The sequence below is a fragment of the Ascaphus truei genome, chromosome 8, assembly GCF_040206685.1.
Source record: "Ascaphus truei isolate aAscTru1 chromosome 8, aAscTru1.hap1, whole genome shotgun sequence".
NCBI classification, from domain to species: Eukaryota; Metazoa; Chordata; class Amphibia; order Anura; family Ascaphidae; genus Ascaphus; species Ascaphus truei.
The window spans coordinates 30951613-30971734 of record NC_134490.1 but is presented as its reverse complement, the minus strand read 5'-3'; the positions used below and the strand labels follow the sequence as shown (position 1 = coordinate 30971734).

General features: G+C 43.5%; 1 protein-coding gene across 1 annotated transcript; it reads left to right on the top strand.

Moving 5' to 3' along the window:
* Positions 1-15375: 15375 nt before the first annotated feature.
* Positions 15376-20120, top strand: TMEM221 (transmembrane protein 221; the record flags this gene model as incomplete). Its single annotated transcript, XM_075613022.1, is given in 5 exon segments — positions 15376-15424; positions 15427-15670; positions 18046-18131; positions 19580-20020; positions 20023-20120. Coding segments are annotated over 5 exon segments (909 nt in total), but the record flags the coding sequence as incomplete, so codon positions are not given.
* Between the last annotated feature and the right edge of the window lie 2 nt (positions 20121-20122).

Genomic DNA, 20122 nt, shown 5'->3' with positions numbered 1-20122 from the left:
GGTTAAACACAGTGGGGTTAGGTACAGGTATAACACTTGACATTGGTATCTCCCCATCAGAACCCTCATCACTCGAAACCCAATCCCGCCAATCAGTAGAAAACTTGGGCGGCTTACTCAGCTTACTCCCATTAGGACCCGGTGGCATAGAACATAACGGGGCAAGGGCAGTGGCCGGGGCAATGGCGCTAGGGGCGATGACCATAGGATCGCCATAGTCCATCACAGTGTCTCTTAGCCGGGCGATGTGCTCGACCGGTACGTGCTCTCTTACTGTCTCTGGCTGGAGCGTGCCTGGCTCCTCGCTTAGCCACTTGTGCCTTAAATTTCTCGAACTCCTCCTCTAGCCCAGCTCTCTTCAGCGAGGCGATTAAGTCTTCCGGGCCTCTGCTCCATGTCGACCCGGAAGTGACGTCATCATTGGTCATCGCGGAGTCTCCATCCGTCTCTTAGTCCCGCACCGGAAGTGCGTCGACCACCGGAAGGGGCGGCGGTGAACCGTCAGGATCGTGGACGGGCAGGTAGGCCTCAAGCCTCTCTCTATCCACAGGTTCCTCCTTCACCTGGCGGAAGTAAGGGGGTGGTGGAGTCCTCTTACCGCTCTGCTGCCTTGCGATGCTCTGCGGTTCCTCCGGAGCCGTCTCGGGTCCCATCTTCGCCACACTGGGAGTCGCCACGGCCGTGGGACTTCTACATGGTTCAGGCCGCACCAGCGCTCCGGGGGGTCTCCGGACTCATCTTCTCCGTCTCTTGGGTAAGTGGGCTCTGTCTTTCACAGGTGGGGTGGTCCGCCGGCCGGCGCATCACCACCGATGACAGGCTGTCTCTCTTATCATCCGACGAGGACGGCAATGGCACCTCCGCTGGGGAGCCACATCTGGTCCTTGCTGCACAGCCAGTGGGTATAGGTACGAAACGGGCCCGCTCCGGTACCTCCACTGCGGTTGCTCTCTTCTCCGTCGGAGCGCATCTTAGTGGCTGGGCCCGGGTCACTACCGCAGGGGTGATATATGGGACCAGGGCAGCCTTCGCATCTGCCTCCTCCACTTCGATCAGCGTCGCTGGAGAGGCATCTCGCGGGATCACTATAACAGGGTATGGCTCGGTAGGCCAGAGGTAGAAAATGCCACACTGTTGGCACCGTGCGGTCGTACTTGGGGCCGGTCCCGGTAACCTGCATTGGATACACAGGCACCGTAGATACTCACGGACATCAACCTCCACAACCAGGAAGCCTCCTGGAAGCTGATAAGTATTCATGCTTAAGTCAGCCATCTTTTGCGCAGGGGTTGATTCAATCAGCTTGCTTGTTCGACAAGTAGCTCCTTCTCTGTCACCAGTCAAGCAAGAGTGAGGTTCCTCAGTCTCACTTCCTGTCCCTCCTTTCGCTGGGGAGGACCGTTGTGATTGGTTCTCGGCGTGCTCCCTTCCTCTGGTGGATGGTAGAGGCGGGGCACTCTTTCTCTTTGGGTGACGTGGGCTTGTTCTTTGGCCAGTCACTGCAGAGGTGGGCGTGGCTACAGCTTTCGCACCACTCCCTTCTTTTAGCTGTGGTTCTGGTTTTGGCGCCAAACCCTTGCACATTTCCCTCCACATTTCTCACACAGCCTGCTTGCACGCAGCACGTGCGCGATCTAGGCTTGGCGGGAGTCGCCATTTTGGATGGGCTGCAACACGCGTTGCAGTGAATGGCACCGCAGTCGCCATTTTAACCTCCTCCATGCCCGCAGAGCACATGTACATATCGGCGCCATCTTTAGTGAGCCCTCTAAGCCCACAATAGCGCTACTCTCAGTGTCTGAAGTGCAACTCGTTCCTATGCACTTACTACTCTCAATAGTGCTCTAACCAGTGAATAAAATGCATGGCATACCCCAGACTAGGCAGAACTCTCTCCTTGTACACCTCACTCACTGACGGTTCATTACAAGCACTCTGTGGTGTGTTTTCTAGGTACTGGCTAGTGTACTGGGACTTCCAGCAGTACTTGGCGTCAATAAAGAAAAAATAAAAGTGGCGCTAGTCCTATTAATGAGGTGCAATAAATAAAGTCCCGCAGCTGGTGTCCCAGGAGGTAATTCAAACTCCTCCTTATATAAGATTTGTAGAAAATAAAGTTGTCCTCCAGCGCGTGGTCTTATTGCTCTTTTCTTCCTTATGCAGACAAAAAGACAACAACAAAAAACACCACACACAAGTGGTATAATAGGCGTCGACACTCAGTATCTTAATCTATAGAGAAGTAGAGAACTTAACACTTGCCTGTGTATTTGTTCCCGTAGTGCATACTCCTCTATTTTCCTTCTGCTGTTACCTTAAAAAGTGGAGAGAGGCATAGCATAATACTGTTTATTACAAAAATAAGGGAGGTGAGATAAAAATACACTTACAAACGACCAACCACATGGATTGTGGTGGTTTCTATTGCTGCAAGTGTCCTTTAAAAACGTCCTTGCTGGTGGTGCTTTTCAGTCACTTATTCTCAACTCCTGACTTGTCCGTCTGGGTCCACGGGGATGGGAGGCTTTCTCAGACTCGTGCACAGTCTGTTGTCCCTCTCCTTGTGCAGAGCTCCCTGCTGCTTGTCAGTGTTGGTTGGCTGATCCGCAGACTCCACAGGTATGGTAGCTCCAAAAGACCAAAAAGGGGATGTCCACATCAAACTAGTTTCGCCTGGTTTGGCTTCATCAGTCTTTTGGAGCTACCATACCTGTGGAGTCTGCAGATCAGCCAACCAACACTGACAAGCAGCAGGGAGCTCTGCACAAGGAGAGGGACAACACGTACAACCAGTAAGAGTGTTAGGTCGCACGATCAGTAAATCAATAAATCATAAGTACACAGTATGCATATAATACCACAGTGTGGAGATAAACCGCGGCGTCTGCATCCAAAATCAGGACATGATATAGGCATAAATAACCTCTACTCAGCAGTAACAGCTCGACCAACCCAACTCCAACAACCAGGAACAATCTCACCCGTGACTCCTCCTCCATGACGTCAACGTGGTGACGTCATGCCGACGAACATTTCGCGCATAAGGGGCTGGCGCATTCTCAAGGTGGGAGGTTCTACGTGATATATGATAACTGCACATCTATCTGTATATACTACTCTGTATGCATTCTACCACATGCTGTCAGTATGTTGTTTGGTTACTGACACTGAGTAGATTACTCACAGCATTTACTGATCAGTACAACCTTTACCAACACCCTACCCTGAGACAAGAGGTTCTAGTGTCAACGTGGTGACGTCATGCCGACGAACGTTTCGCGCATAAGGGGCTGGCGCATTCTCAAGGTGGGAGGTTCTACGTGATATATGATAACTGCACATCTATCTGTATATACTACTCTGTATGCATTCTACCACATGCTGTCAGTATGCTGTTTGGTTACTGACACTGAGTAGATTACTCACAGCATTTACTGATTAGTACAACCTTTACCAACACCCTACCCTGAGACAAGAGGTTCTAGTGTCAGCGCCTCCAAATGTAACCCATATTCCCCCCAATCGCAGATAGGATGCATGTGAGGAGAATCTATATGTATTACCAGGTGTGGTGCTTTACCTGCTAGGCTCACAGGAGGCCTGAGCCTCCGCCAGTGAGAGCCTGGGGTGTATCCTCTGGAACAATACTACAGTATATGGTGCAGTGCCTCCACCTGCGATGGCTCCCAGCAGACCGGGAGTTGTTCCTCGCAGGACACATTCAAATGAACTCATACACTGGAGTATATGTATAACCGTTTACTATATGCAGAATATAACATAACACATACATCAGCAATACACAACAGTATATAGGCCACCCTCTGACACTAGCTGGCGGCTATAACCTTGCCCCTAACTGGGCTGTAACCTGCTTAGCCCCTTCCCAACCCCGTATCCAAAGAGTCCAAGCCCACCCAAGTGTGTGAACAGGCCTGTCACATGTGAGGAGCAAGGTAACGTTGGTGCATGTGTGGAAGGGTGTAAATACCTGCCCAGGTGCCCCTGCACCTGGGTGTCTTCACAAAGGGTCTACCGGATCTGCTTGGTCCAGCGCTGATCTGTACCTCCGCGTGGGATGGGGTCCAGCTGGACGTCCCACCGTAAGGACAGTCTATGGATCAGCAACACAGCATATAGGAACATGCAGCAGACACTATACTGGGTCCCTGCAATACACAACTGCAGCAGGGTCTCTTTCTGTCCCTGCACTAAGGAACTGCAGCAGGCACTATCACTCGGTCCCTGCCTAGCACACAGCTGAAGGGCCACAGGGTCCTTACCTAAGGGCCTGTCCCTATGAGCACCCACCCTCACTAGTGGGGAAGTCTGGGCCTCAACTCTAGCCCGGGGTACTTCTGGCCTAGGGCAGAAGCTCGCAGCCCCTTCCTTCCCCCACTGTCTCCTCAGTCTGACTGCCTTATGTGCTTCACTGTCTGCTTCCTCACTCAGCACACAACAATGTATCCACATGCAGCATGAGAATCTGTAAACCTTAGTGGCTATCTGTCTGCATGTGATCTGGGTGAAAGGGCAGCCCCCAGAGGCTGCTGGGAGATGTAGTTCACTCAGGACCTCTTTATCATTGGGGCCGTGTGTGCGATCTGTACTGAGCATGCGCGATCGTGAAATGGCCGCCGCTACTCTGAACTGCGCAGAGGTGACCTTGGGGAGTCCCTGCGCTAAGGGTAATGGCCGCCGCAACTCTAAATACGCACCGCGCATGCGCGAATGCATGCAAGATGGCAGCGCCCTGTCACTGATGTCGCCGAGAGCCCCCGGCGATGAGATCGCCCCTGCAACTGCCTGACATACCGCGGGGGTCCCCGCTACTCTGCGCAGGTGAGGGGGGTCAGGGGGGAACCTGCTACATAAAATACTGGAAAACACATATAAAATAAAGAACCAGTGGAATTATACCCCTCAAAGGCTCCAAATAGGTACAGGAGAGTGTGCAGGGAATTAGGGACGATAGAGAACAAATAGGTAGCGCTATATCCTAATGAGCAGGCAGCCCGTGATATATCCCTGAACCCCAGTCAGGTAATGAACAGTACAAAAAAATATATATCAATGGCGCTCTGCACTAGTATTATATATATAGTGTATATAAAATAACAATAACATTATACAACCAGTGGCGTGGATGTTGTCCTTGGGATGGATGCTCCACATGAGATAGGTGAACATGTAAGGAAAAAAATCAAAACATAGTGTAATACTGTTAAACACACATACAAACATGTAACATGAGACGGACGCTGAGAACAACAGGTGACCAATTACAGACATTTAATAAAGTATATCATTAAAAATACATAAAATTACATAAAAATCATGAAATAGAAACTGATAGGACACTCCAACTCAGGTGGGGGTACCTGCTTACCGAATGTAGTGGATATTGTAAGAGTATCCCCTCTATGGATGGCTGCTGCTGCCACGATCTGCTGGGCTCACACGTGTATCTTCCTCCGTGGATGGTGCTTGCACCCTCTGTTCGTGGCATCCACCTCCGTTTGCCGTGGATATGGGTGATTTGCGTGTCTGCTGGAGGCTGTAGATCCTTCCTGCTCGGCTGCTCAAAGCGCGCCAAACGAAGCAGGTACAAACGCGGATGGATATACGCCCGGATTCGTCAGCCTACGTGCATCAGCTAGCAAGTTCCAAGGGGGACAGGATTCACCACCGAGTGTGGGGGACCTCACAGAAACACCCTACGCGTTTCGAAAGTCAAGCTTTCTTCCTCAGGGGTAAACGTAGTATAAAAAAGTAGTCCCTGTATGTCCCGGTTTATATAGTCCCGTGTTAAAGGTGCAGTGCACCAAAACAGACTTGATCATGCGCAGATGTGTGCGCTGGGACTCTCAGAGTCTCAAACATAGACATGAACACAAAGACAAAATATAAGATAACATAGAATACATAATATCAATAAATTATACAAAATTATAAATAGTATATGTACACTATCTAGAAACATAAGTGCCAATAATAATTACAACAAATAAAGAAAATAAAAAATACATAACCTAATTCTAGGAACATCGTTAATAATGATAAACAACAATTGTGTACCAAGTATGAGAAGTATGTTGAGCAGAAAGCAAGGTAATACCAGCAGTTGACCATATCAAATATGGTGGAAACTAATATGTGCCCAGGTAGTGGGTGGATGAATGTAGATGTCCTATGTGGGTATGGGAGTGAAGTGAATGTGTATAGATGTGATATGTGTAAAGGAATAATTGATATATAAATATATACTAATAGTGATGTGTGTCCAGTGTGAGTGAAGAATATATCATTAAATATATATGGAATACTAGTGCTATAGTGCAAGTATAAATAAATAAATTTATAAAAGTGCATACAAATATATATAATGTAATAATAAGAATATATATAGCTTATTACAATAATAAGTAGGTCGAAGCAATAGACAGATCAACCCTTCTTGAGTACAAACCCAAATCATCCAATACACATACTCAATTACCATTCATAACACAATTCAACCAGATGGCACCAGGAATAAAGAAAATTATTCAAAAATATTTGCCAATCCTGAGAAAAGATTCTGACCTATCCAAAATACTTCCACTAAAACCCAAAATAATATTCACGAAAGCACCAAATATAGGCCAAAAGTTAGCCCCCAGCTGTCCACTCAGATCTAAATGTCAATCCCAAACAAATACAAACAAAAATGTTACTAAAGGGTATTATACATGTAATACATGCACAGCATGTAGATTCAGTTCCAAACAATTAACTTTCACATCCACTCAAACTTCCAAACAATATACCATCCAACAACACATCACATGTAATAGCACGAATATTATTTATCTCCTTGAATGTCCTTGCGGTCTGCAGTATGTGGGTATGACCACTAGACCGATTAAACGTCGGCTCTATGAACACATTTACAACATCAAAAGAGGTCTGGATACACATAGCGTATCGAGCCATTTCCTCCAAGTGCATGATAAAAACCCTAGAGGTTTAAAATGTGTAGCGATAGAGGCTGTCACGACCAATTGGCGCGGTGGGAATAGGGGAGGGGTATTAGGTAAAAGAGAATCCTTTTGGATTTACGAACTGAAAACACTAACCCCTCTCGGGCTTAACATTGAATTCGACCTGAAACCTTTCCTTCTGGATAGATGAAGCATCTATCTCCACAAACAGATTATCTAATCTCCAATATACAGGTCTCTGGCACTAAATAACAGAACATTTGTTTGAGATTATAAATTTATATTTACACTAATATTTAATTTTTCCCAATTATCACTGCAGCGCTTCACTTTTTCATTATAACATCACGTAACAGTTAATGTTGTAATAAGTTATATATATGGCATCACGTAACAGTTAATATTGTAATAAGCTATATATATTCTTATTATTACATTATATATATTTGTATGCACTTTTATAAATTTATTTATTTATACTTGCACTATAGCACTAGTATTCCATATATATTTAATGATATATTCTTCACTCACACTGGACACACATCACTATTAGTATATATTTATATATCAATTATTCCTTTACACATATCACATCTATACACATTCACTTCACTCCCATACCCACATAGGACATCCACATTCATCCACCCACTACCTGGGCACATATTAGTTTCCACCATATTTGATATGGTCAACTGCTGGTATTACCTTGCTTTCTGCTCAACATACTTCTCATACTTGGTACACAATTGTTGTTTATCATTATTAACGATGTTCCTAGAATTAGGTAATGTATTTTTTATTTTCTTTATTTGTTGTAATTATTATTGGCACTTATGTTTCTAGATAGTGTACATATACTATTTATAATTTTGTATAATTTATTGATATTATGTATTCTATGTTATCTTATATTTTGTCTTTGTGTTCATGTCTATGTTTGAGACGCTGAGAGTCCCAGCGCACACATCTGCGCATGATCAAGTCTGTTTTGGTGCACTGCACCTTTAACACAGGACTATATAAACCGGGACATACAGGGACTACTTTTTTATACTACGTTTACCCCTGAGGAAGAAAGCTTGACTTTCGAAACGCGTAGGTGTTTCTGTGAGGTCCCCCACACTCGGTGGTGAATCCTGTCCCCCTTGGAACTTGCTAGCTGATGCACGTAGGCTGACGAATCCGGGCGTATATCCATCCGCGTTTGTACCTGCTTCGTTTGGCGCGCTTTGAGCAGCCGAGCAGGAAGGATCTACAGCCTCCAGCAGACACGCAAATCACCCATATCCACGGCGAACGGAGGTGGATGCCACGAACAGAGGGTGCAAGCACCATCCACGGAGGAAGATACACGTGTGAGCCCAGCAGATCGTGGCAGCAGCAGCCATCCATAGAGGGGATACTCTTACAATATCCACTGCCTGATACCTTCTTACATTCGGTAAGCAGGTACCCCCACCTGAGTTGGAGTGTCCTATCAGTTTCTATTTCATGATTTTTATGTAATTTTATGTATTTTTAATGATATACTTTATTAAATGTCTGTAATTGGTCACCTGTTGTTCTCAGCGTCCGTCTCATGTTACATGTTTGTATGTGTGTTTAACAGTATTACACTATGTTTTGATTTTTTTCCGTACATGTTCACCTATCTCATGTGGAGCATCCATCCCAAGGACAACATCCACGCCACTGGTTGTATAATGTAATGGTTATTTTATATACACTATATATATAATACTAGTGCAGAGCGCCATTGATATATATTTTTTGAATTAGGGACGATGATACATATATGGTGGAGCTGCCATCTTAATTAACGCCTGTCACATACGGCACACCTGTGAGCATGTGACCTGCATACGGGGCAAGGTTTAATACACAGCTCTCTAGCTGGCCCACTTTTCACCTTCCGCAAAGGTCCCTCAAATGAACAGTATCTCCCCTCAATCAGTCCCCATATACTGTACCATCTGTCACGGACAGCACACTTGTGAGTACGTGACTTAGATCTGCAACCAGGGTTAATACACACGGCTACACAAGCCCACTCACCTTTCTACTGCGCAAGGCACTTTCAATTAGTTAATATTAACCCATTACTAGATTACAATCATGTCTATCCGCTGCCACCACCCAAGGAATATGCAAAATCTGTCATTGTGTGTGTATATATATATATATATATGCCAAGGTTTCAGGTTCCTGTTTATTAAAGGAAAACTATGCACTTAACATACCAAAATATGCTGTAGCAAAATGTGTCCGAAAATGTAAATACTCTACAAAGCGTGCAAACAGTTCCCTCAGAGCCCAAAGCATTAGGTATTACAGATTGTTTTAAGATAAATATATATATGCAAATACAACTGTATGCTCATCTGCATGTCTTAGGCAGGTCTGCAACCCCGCCTTTCCCCATTATCACCCAGCATACAGCACTTCCACTGCAGCAAGGGATTCTGGGAAATGACATGCAAATGAGCACACAGTGTCACTTTTTGCCTCAAAAACCATTTTTAACATGGTTCCCTATAGGCTTATATATACAGTGTTCGACAAACCTATACATTTGCACGCCCCGGGCGAGTGGATTTAACATCGTGGCGAGCTCCTATTGGCCCAAGCAACACACGTGTGGTACTAGGTGGCGAGTAGATTTTTTTGTTCGGCGAGTAGATTTTTTGATGATTTATCGACCACTGTATATATATATATATATATATATATATATATATATATATATATATATATATATATATATATATATATATATATACAGTGTTCGACAAACCTATACATTTGCTCGCCCCGGGCGAGTGGATTAAACCCCCGGGCGAGTAAATATTGGCCCAAGCAGCACACGTTTGGTGCTAGGTGGCGAGTAGATTTTTTTGTGTGGTGATTTGTCAACCACTATATATATATATATATATATATATATATATATATATATATATATATATATATATAAATACAGTGCAATATATATATATAAATACAGTGCTTTAGATTACAGGAAATGATTATTACAAGAGCATACAGTTATATTAAATGCTGACAGTTTCTTAAAATAAAAGGATGCAACAGATACAGAAATCCCTATACAGTACGTTACCATATGTTATAGGTTTTTCCCAGAGAGGTAACTGTTGTAGGAAAGATGAGAACTCATGTGTCTGATCCTCAAACACACCTCTTGTTGAATTCTACCTTTCTATTCAAACATGCCAACTTTTATGCCCAGACCTTCTGCATTGAAATACACATAAAACCCACCCTGTCGTAAATCTGCTTGGGCTGACTTTTATGACTTAAGAAAAAAGAACAAGCTTTCTTGGCGTTTAAATTCCGACTAAAGATATGATAGACCTCATATCTTAATTTCTCTAATACTTACAGATGCCATTTTCACCGTTATGTCTGTGTACTACACGTCTGCATATAAAATTTGATAGCCTAACATCTATGTTTGCATGAGAAACAGTTATCTGTCTTTGGCACTTCTTAATCATGAAGAATGTGGTATGATTGGATTTGTCTTATTGCAACAGTGACAAATATGTACCTGTTAGTATTCAGAATAGATGTCATCACATGGTATCCTCATTTTTAATAAAGTCCTCCAACTAAGTGGTGACCTGTTTGTCAGCTCTCTCTGTCATGCACAAGTGATAATTCAAGAGTGTTATGGTTTTCTTTGAGGCTGACAGCCCAGGATCTGGTGATCGTCCACAGCCTTCCAAATTACACACATTTGCCTTTTAGTGGACCATCCGTAATAGCCTCCCCAATTAAACCCTCCTTGTAGATCAGCACAGACACAGGAAGGGTCTTGACCTGTCATAAACCTAATTTCTTGTATTTTTAACATTATTTCTAACCAATGTTTACTCCCGAACTACCAGATTGATTAAAATACTTAATATTCCCCACCATTTTTATTATAACGACTTTTGGGGTTTAAAGCTTAAAAAATCCCTGGTCATGCATCTTTTGAACGTAGCAAGATGTTCAACAGGGGCTATGTGGAAACAATCTTCTGCCCCTACATACAACCAATGGGTAAGCAGGGTGTGAGAGGTTGAATATGGAGAACATGTCTTATATAATCAAAGACTCCTCAACTAGGTTTGAAGAAACATGGTCCCCATGAACTATATATATATATATCCAATAAATGAAACTATGAATAAAAGGATGGATATATTGGAAAAGCTTGACAACCTGCACTAATAGGTAATGGTTAATATATAATGTGACCAGCTTCAATAGTAACTACAAGACAGCAGGGAAAAGTGTGACAGGATCACCATACAGTGGGTTATGGTAAATAGCAATTTATGATGGGACCAACAACAAGAGTAGATTCATACAGTGAGAGAAAAGAAGTATTGGTATTTTCTGTTATTATTATTTATTTATTTGAATGTGTACCATAAGATTTTTATTTGACATAATCATTTCTACTCTTCTCCTTTTTTGTGGTCGTGATTATATGTCGTGTAGTTATCCTGTTAATGTATGCCAAGCAAATTTTTATATAATTGAAAACAGCGACACACAGAATTGAAAAAAAACCCGGAAGTTTTCCACCCCAATGCCATGGTATAATTTATCTTGTTCCACTGCTGTTGATTTGTCATTAAACTTGCTGGTAGCTTCCTCTGGTGACATTAATGGGAACAACTGCGCATATTTTAAACCTTTCATTGCCAGAAGGCCAGCAGCGCCGTGTACGCCAAGCAACATCTCCCCTCCCCCCCCCACCTCTTTCAAATCACATGTACAAACCCCCAAAACCATCTTTTGAATGAAGCGTTTCCATAGCCTGGACTCATCATGACGCCGGCTCCCCACGACTACAGAGATACTTGCCCAACATCAAGGCCAGGCACTGCCACCCTCTGCACCTACCCCTTATCCTTTTGTCTCTGTAAGTCCACTTAGGCTCATATTCACTAGAAGGTGCTATGCTTTAGCACGTCCTAACTCACATTCAAATGAATGGCAGTTGGGACATGCTACAGCTTAGCACCGTTTAGTGAACCTGGCCTTAGATTGTAAGCTCCCTTTCCTACGTTCTGCTTGTACATTTGCATTATTTTATCTATTTTGTACAGCCCTGCATACATTGCTGCCACCATATAAACATCAATATACATTTTACACACACATTTTTGTATCACTTAATCCCTTTGCATGATTACAGGTCTTTTAATGGGTCAGATGAGTTTAACCTCTTGAGGGCCAGAGGTTAAGGATCACCCCTAACCTTTATACGACCTCTAATTATGACGGCAGCGCGTGCGCCTAGTTAGTATGTAACTTTGGCTCACTCAGGAATGCGCACACATTTCCCTGCGTAATTAAGGTGTTCAAGCGAGGCTTATGTACACTAAAGTGAACCGGTTCACACCCAGGTCCCATCATTTCCTTAACCCCTTGGCTGCTCGATTGGCAAGGTGCTCTGGCTGCGAAGGGGTTAACGGTTCATTCCCACACGTGACCAAATTAAACTAATGGCAGCGATATGTTTAACAGTCGGTTTATGCCTTTTGATAATCAGCCAAGTGTAAGTATTTTTAAACCGTTTAAGAAAAGGCGATCCTGGGAACATTATAATCTGAAATGTTACTGCCCATATCTCTTCCTTACTCTGCCCCGTTAACTAGCTGATCCTCAGACATGTAGGATATGTGCATACATCTGACAATCCTTTATGATGGAGCGGAGCAAATCCGATTGGCAATTACGGCTCTGTTCAGTCCTGGTATAGTACATTAACACGCAGGGACATTTCCCGGCTTTATTTTGAATAAGCGCGTCAACCACCTAGTTTTGTTATATTAAAGTGTATTAAACCTATCAGTGTCCTTGATTTAGTAGGCCCCTTTGTAAGACTGAGATGCTAAAGCAGAGGTGGGCGACTGCAGTCCTCAAGGGCCACCAACAGGTCAGGTTTTCAGGATATCCCTGCTTCGACTGAGCCACTGAATGAGCCACCTGTGCTGAAGCAGGGATATCCTGAAAACCTGACCTGTTGGTGGCCCTTGACGACTGCAGTTGCCCACCTCTGTGCTAAAGGGTCAGTCCTTCCGATGACCAAAGTGAACTAACTGAACCAGCACTCCATTTGCCTCAAGTAAAGCCTTATGTGAACTATGATTATGTACACAATGTGAGTACAATTCCTAAAATTTGTTGTTTGTTTATATAAATTTTATGCACGATCGACACTATGGTCTGCCTTTCTTTTGCATGTCTCTGATCCACTCACATATACTGACGTCTGAGCTGAGGTGCTGATTTCTTATGCTGTAAACCTGGGCTGTTGTTCCTGAAGATCCTGACACCTTTCTACCTGCTGTGTAGATCAATGCTTTTTACCTTTTGACCTGCTGTAAGTAGGCATTGCTATAGAGCCAAGACATACATGTTTTATCCAGATTGAAAAGAACTTATTACACTATTGTATGCATTTATTTTTTATTTTTCATGGTGTATCCCTGCTATCTTCGCTCCCTTCCCATCCCGGACAAGCAAAGTGAACTAATGACAGTGACATGTTGAATGCTAAATAGAGCTCATTGACAGCATTTAATCCCTCTCCAGAAAAATGCAAGTATTTCTTTTGATGTTTTTTTTAAACTTTTAACATTTGCACGGTAAACAGCTGCTGAGGCGGGGTTTTCACCGTCTTTACCTCATCTCCTGTGTTCTGGTCCGTGGGGAAGCCAATATAAAAGCCGTAAGTCAGAAAATAAAAGACAACATAGCCGCAAAATGCGAAATTATTTTGGTTTATGAAATTGAACTGTGCAGTTAACTCCTTCACCGCTAGAGGGGCCGGCAAACACAAGGGGTCGGCGACCCGTCCGGCAGTGAACGGGTCAAAAAGACGGTTAACTGTCCCCAGGCTCCCTCCCCCTTCTCCGTGAACAAAACATTTCAAAGATTCATTCTTGTATCCCGTTGGCAACTTGGCCAGGGAACCAACAAACCGCTGATCTTTTTTTTTTTACACCAGACCAAAATTTATTCTCTTCTTCCCCATCTGTTTTTCCTACAAATTCCAAATCTTATATATATATATTCCCCCCCACCCCCCCATCTCATGGCATCAACTATATCAACACTATTGCGGGTGCTACAATCTCAAGAAGCCCTGAAGAAGTAAAAAGAGAAGTTTCGGGGGGGAGAAGGAATTTAAGTTTTTTGGGGTGAGTGCGTTTTCAAATATATTTCTAGGATAGTTGGTTTTTTTTAAGGAAGTTTTTGGGGGGCACAGACATTCTTTATAATGTTTTTCTGGGAGAATTAGGATTTTTTGGGGCAATGAAAAAGACATTATTGAGTTAGTGCTAGTTTGTTTCATTGTAAATTACAGCCTGTAGTGTATCACATTGTGTGCAATTTTTTTTTAACCGAGTGTGCCAGGAAGTGTTTGGGAAGCTTGTTTTGGTGTTGGCTTAATTCTTTTAGCATTTTTATGCTGTAAATGCTGTTTTTGTTTCTTCCCATAATTTAGAAAATCAATATATTTCCCTCCCTTAAATGCATAATAGAACTGTTATTATGTATATATGCAGTGCTCTGATTTTGAAATTCATTTTGATGGTACTGAGCACCAGTAGAAATAAAGTATATTTTAGAAGGAATTAAAATATTTGTAATTTCTGTATTTCTATCATAAACCATTGTTCGTCCCACAAACTTAAATTTTTTTTTATGTATATGATTTTTCTGGCCTGCTTTACACCCAGTACCACTCATTTTTAAATGACCTCCCAACCAATGACTATATAATACTCCACTGCAGTTTTATTAATCAAAAACAATGTACGAATGCCTGATTTGTATATCCAATCCTCGGCGACCTCCCTGCAGTTAACACCTGTTACTATTCTATGGTATTTTTTTAAAGGGAGTTCCAATACCAGCATTCTTTTACCTAATACTTTCTGTAGTGGTGCTGTATCCATCACTCCGTCTAACTTTCGAAGGGGGATGTTTGACTCAATGGGTTTATGAATTTTAGTAGGGCAAATCAATAAGGTTTGTTTTTTTTCCCTCCAGGGGTGCAGAAGAGTTTATATTTCTTATGGCTTCTTTAGGTGTTTATTACTGGGGTGGGGGAATACTCCTATAGGACAATCTGAGATCTTTAGGATTTTTGAGGGGTGCTGCGTTTGATGAGAAATTTATTTGGAGGTATCATTTAGCCATTGCAGATGTGAGGGTGTCTATTGGGTTTTTTCTTAGGCAGGAATGTTTTTATGGTGGGAGGTTCTATAGGATTTGTTGGGGTTACATTCCACCCTTGTCATTGGTTTGAACTATATGTACAACAGTGCACCCTCTCTCTAACACAGGGGTACTCCATACAGCATATATGCCTTCGCAGTACAGCCAGCGGTCCCTCACAGTCCTAGCCCTTTTGGGGTCCTGGCTGCCATCATGACGGCGCTCTCAGTCATCCTGATCTTCCAGGTCCAAGCTGCGGTAAAGCAGGGGGAGCCCGTGGCGGGCATGGGCCCAGGGGCCAGCAGGTTCTTGCTGGCAGTCTCTGCAGTGCTGGCAGCTCTGTGCCTGGCTCTCAATACCAGTTGCCTCCTCCTGTGTCTGCTCCACTCATACTTCACGGCTGAGGTCTGCAGAGAGGACCCAGAGTCCGGAAGGTGAGTGCAATAAAGGGTGGGTGGCAGGCCTGTAATATCTGGGTGAGACTCACTTGGTGAAAGATATTGAGGATGAGTCTCACTCATTTGGAGTGAGTCTCACTCATTGGAAAGGCATCCTCCTTATTGGAAGATATCACTCATTTAAAACGGCCCACACTCATTGGCAAGTGATCTTACTTGTTTATAATAGACCTCATTGGAAGGTGTCTTCATCAATTGGAGTCGCACTCAATGGAGAATGTCTATCAACTAGAATGTGTCTCACTCAATATAATATGGTTTCACATATTTGTAGTGAGGTTTACTTATTGGAATTGAGTCATAGGGGCTTATTCTATATCCGTCAAGGCAGCTGATTGAATCAATGGGAAATTTCAAACAAAAATGTTCCAATCAGCCGCTTTGGCTGATATATAAGGAACAGCTTAATTATTTAGAAACAATTTGACTCACTGGAAGACAGACTCACTCATTTAGAAGTGTCACTCATTGGAAGGTGGTCTTGCTCAATTACCCCCAAATTCAGCATGTTCTGTTCACTTGAATGGGGCTAAGGCCTATTCTGGTGCGTTAACCCATAACAGAGCTTGATGATCTGGGGGGTACAAGGAGTATTTCCCAGTGGACGGTGTAGTTATCATATTCTAGAGGCTCACTCATTAGAAGGTGTTTTCATCAGTTAGGATAAATGTCACTCATTAATAGATGGTCTCGCTCATTTGAAGCGAGTCTTACTCATTGGAAGACAGTCTTGCCCACCGAGATTAAGTCTTAGTAATTTAGATTGAGCCTTACTCACTGGAAGGCACTCATGGGAAGGACCTTCTAGTGATATACATCTGCATACATTATCCTCTGTTCTGATCAGCTTCTCTTAAACAATAAGCTATGACATTGCATGCCAGTGCTGGAGAAGAGTATACCTCTTTTCACGTGAATGGGTCTAAAATCTTTTCCAGCGCTGAGAGGTGGCTTCACCACATATTGATAGGGGCCTTACGCCCACCACCTCATCTACCACATTCAGCTCACGCTCCCTCCCTCGATTTCCAGCTTCTCGAGTTGGCTGCCCTGAATCTCTGTCCCAGATTTCAGCCACTCACCCTTTGTCTGGACAGACCCCACTAACAAAGACCCCGCATGGAGCTTCTTCCAGCTCATTAACGTTTGCAAGAGCATTAAACCATGTGTTGCATGTTCCTCTGGAAGCAATGGGTACAAACATCCCAAAGTATAGTCCCTCTTCAAACCCCCAACCACCAGTTTTCACATTTACAAAACCTTTTTATTTTTTCATTCATTTTGATCACACTCTTTTCTGTAGAATTATATGGTCGTCTTTTGAGTATTGGTTTATAATTCCTCCCTGATCCCTACAAGTTTGAGTAAATGACAGCATCCTTCTCCTCTTCGGTTTGGAGTTTAAAGTAAACTTTCTAAACTAAACTCGGGTCCATCAAGATGTGCTCTTAATCAGCACAGTACCACTACTTTATAATACACTGCCACCATTGCCTGCAGTGTTATTGATCTAGCATTTATTAACCCTATAACTGCTATCCAAATGTTTTTCACAAGAGCAACATTTTTCTTTCAACCTTAAAGTAGGATGTTATTTAATAAAATCTCCCAGAGGCAAAAAAAACCTGCACCAGATTTAACAGAGAACAACCCCGTTGATGAGATAGAGAGAGATAGAGAGAGAGAGAGATAGAGAGAGAGAGAGAGTAGAGAGAGATAGAGAGAGATAGAGAGAGATAGAGAGAGATAGAGAGAGATAGAGAGAGAGAGAGAGATAGAGGAGAGAGAGAGAGAGAGAGAGAGAGAGAGAGAGAGAGAGAGAGAGAGAGAGAGAGATAGAGAGAGAGAGAGAGAGAGAGAGAGAGAGAGAGAGAGAGAGAGAGAGAGAGAGAGAGAGAGATAGAGAGAGATAGAGAGAGAGAGAGAGAGAGAGAGAGATAGATAGATATAGATAGATAGATATAGATAGATATATATATATATATTTTTTTTTTTCTATTTTTATAACCCTTTGTCAGCCAGGAGATTTGAATGGGTAACTGGGAATAAGTGTGCCAGGAGGAAAAGTACAGGACATTCACCAATTCAAAAATACAGTCGAATAAGACCCCCTCAAAAAATAATCCACTCCATTCGGTGCTAGAGGGTCCAGCGATGCTTTAGAACTTCTGGGAGTGCATTGCATCACTTGGTATCCTATACAGTATGTACCGTCCTAGTTATGCGCACGCCCCCCATCAAAATCATTGAGGTTTTGTTCATGAACGCCGGCAGGATTAAAAAATGCGGCGGCAGCGAAAGGGTTAATCATCGGCTAAAGGCAGATCTTGACCCTGTTGTCCTTTGTGCAGGGGTGACTGGTTCCTGTTGGATAATCGCAGTATTCGCCATGCTGCAATCGCTCTGTTCTGTCTAGGAATCTCGCTGTATCTAGCAGGTGAGATGCTGATGCTGGTTTCATTGTATTATTTTATGCGCTCGCACTACATTACAACAATAGTAAAACAACCATACATCTGATCTGAAGTCATGAAAAGCGCCAATCTATTTTCCATTCCATGTACTGGTGTGGCAGACCCAAAAGGAATTGTGACCCACTCAATCTGTCGCTCCTATTGCAGGGTGACAGTGGGCAGCATACAAGGGACGTGTGGATCACTCTGTCACGCTCACCCTGCAATAGGAGGGACAGATGGGACCTGTTGTCGGTTCTGTATGTGTCTCCAATGCAAGGTGACAGACCAAAGGGGCCTGTAACCCATTGAGTCTGTCCCTGCAAAGGCAGGAAGACACAGTGACACAAACATAAAGGTTCCTATGGCCAACAGAGCTTCTTATGCTTATCTGTGTATCTAAAGATAGCATCGTTATTACAAAAAAATAACTATTGACTTCTAGATTGAGAGCTGACAAAGTCTTATCACCCGAAAAATTAGACAATGTTTGTAAAGAAAAACATCCAAAGCTTTTTTATTGTTAAAAGTTTAAAAAAAGGTATTTAAACATGCTTACATTTGTTCGATTTAAAAGAAGTGTCATTTTAACTACATTCAACCAATGAAACAGATCACTGCTACTATTTAACTTTACTCCTAGGAGGGACTGACCCTTTAAAAGAGCAGCAGCAGCAGCAGCAGCAGCAGCGCATGCTGATCACGTCTTCCCCTTTCCAACGCCGTTTTTATTTTAAAATCTGATGCTCCCTTTAGGAGGGATGTGTTTGAAATATTAAGTGCCCGGGAGGATAAAATGAAGCTCTTCCCAGAGCAGGGCTAAGGTTACATATGGTAACCTCACACCCTAGAGATTAATAAAATCCTTATTTTTAACACTTAAAAAAAACACACCAAAAAATAAAATATACAGCAGAACATGGTCAGGGACAAGATAACAAGATACTAACAGGTGTTGAACTCAATGCAAACTTCTGGGGGGATTGCAGCTTTAAAAAGACACTTTACCCAGCAACGTTTATTTTGTAAAGTTTTCAGCTCTCCAGATTTCCCTGCTTATTAAACTGTTTAACTCCTAAAAATGGGCCCAAAACCAAAGTTACTATGGCTGCTAAACCCCTACATTTGTGACAGCGCTGGGCATGAAAGACCCTCATCAGGGAAGCTAAGAATAGGACAGTTACTCTGATAAAGCTATTTGAAGTCGGCATGGAAAACAGCTCTGCCTACTGGGGTTGAGGCAGTGAGATTAAGCAGCAGAGATTGCCATGTGGACACTCTACTGCAGGCTTTGGGCCTTCTTAATAAAAGACACTGTTGGTTAATCTGCTTTAATGGGCATCACATGGAGTTCCCTTTGAAGATGGTCATTTTTTGGAGGGGAGAACTGAACCTTAAAGCCCACTGACCTCCGTTTGTCCTCTCTCTGCAGCTCTGTCCCTATACATGCTGATTCTATTTGAGATAGAGACGGGCATTGCCAGCGCCTGCATCCTGTCTTCGGGCGCTCTTGTCATGATCATCACCGTCACCCACACCCTCCATAAAGCATCCCTGGCCGCCCGGGAGAGCCACGATGAGCTTCCCAGCACCCTCTACGAAAACGATTCCGCCAACGGAATGGACACCCCTTCCACCGACCTCAACAACGGCAAGGAAGTTTTCCCCGGTGCGTCCCGTCCCGAAATCCACCGGGAGTTTTCCTACCCTCCCTTTCTTCAACAGCAGCAACAACAGCAGCAACAACAGCAGCAACATCAGCAGCAACAGCAGCAGAAGCAGCAACAGCAGAAACCGCTGCCTCTCTCTCCGGCGCTCAGCAACCTGGCTTCTATGGGGAAACAGAGTGAAGCTCCGAGTCACGGCCAGAGACAGTGCGTTATAATATTCCCAGGATGCATCGGACGCTGTCTGCAGAATCAGGGCTCATGCAGCCTCAACCTAAACCCCGGAATGGGATGACCCAGGAGATGGA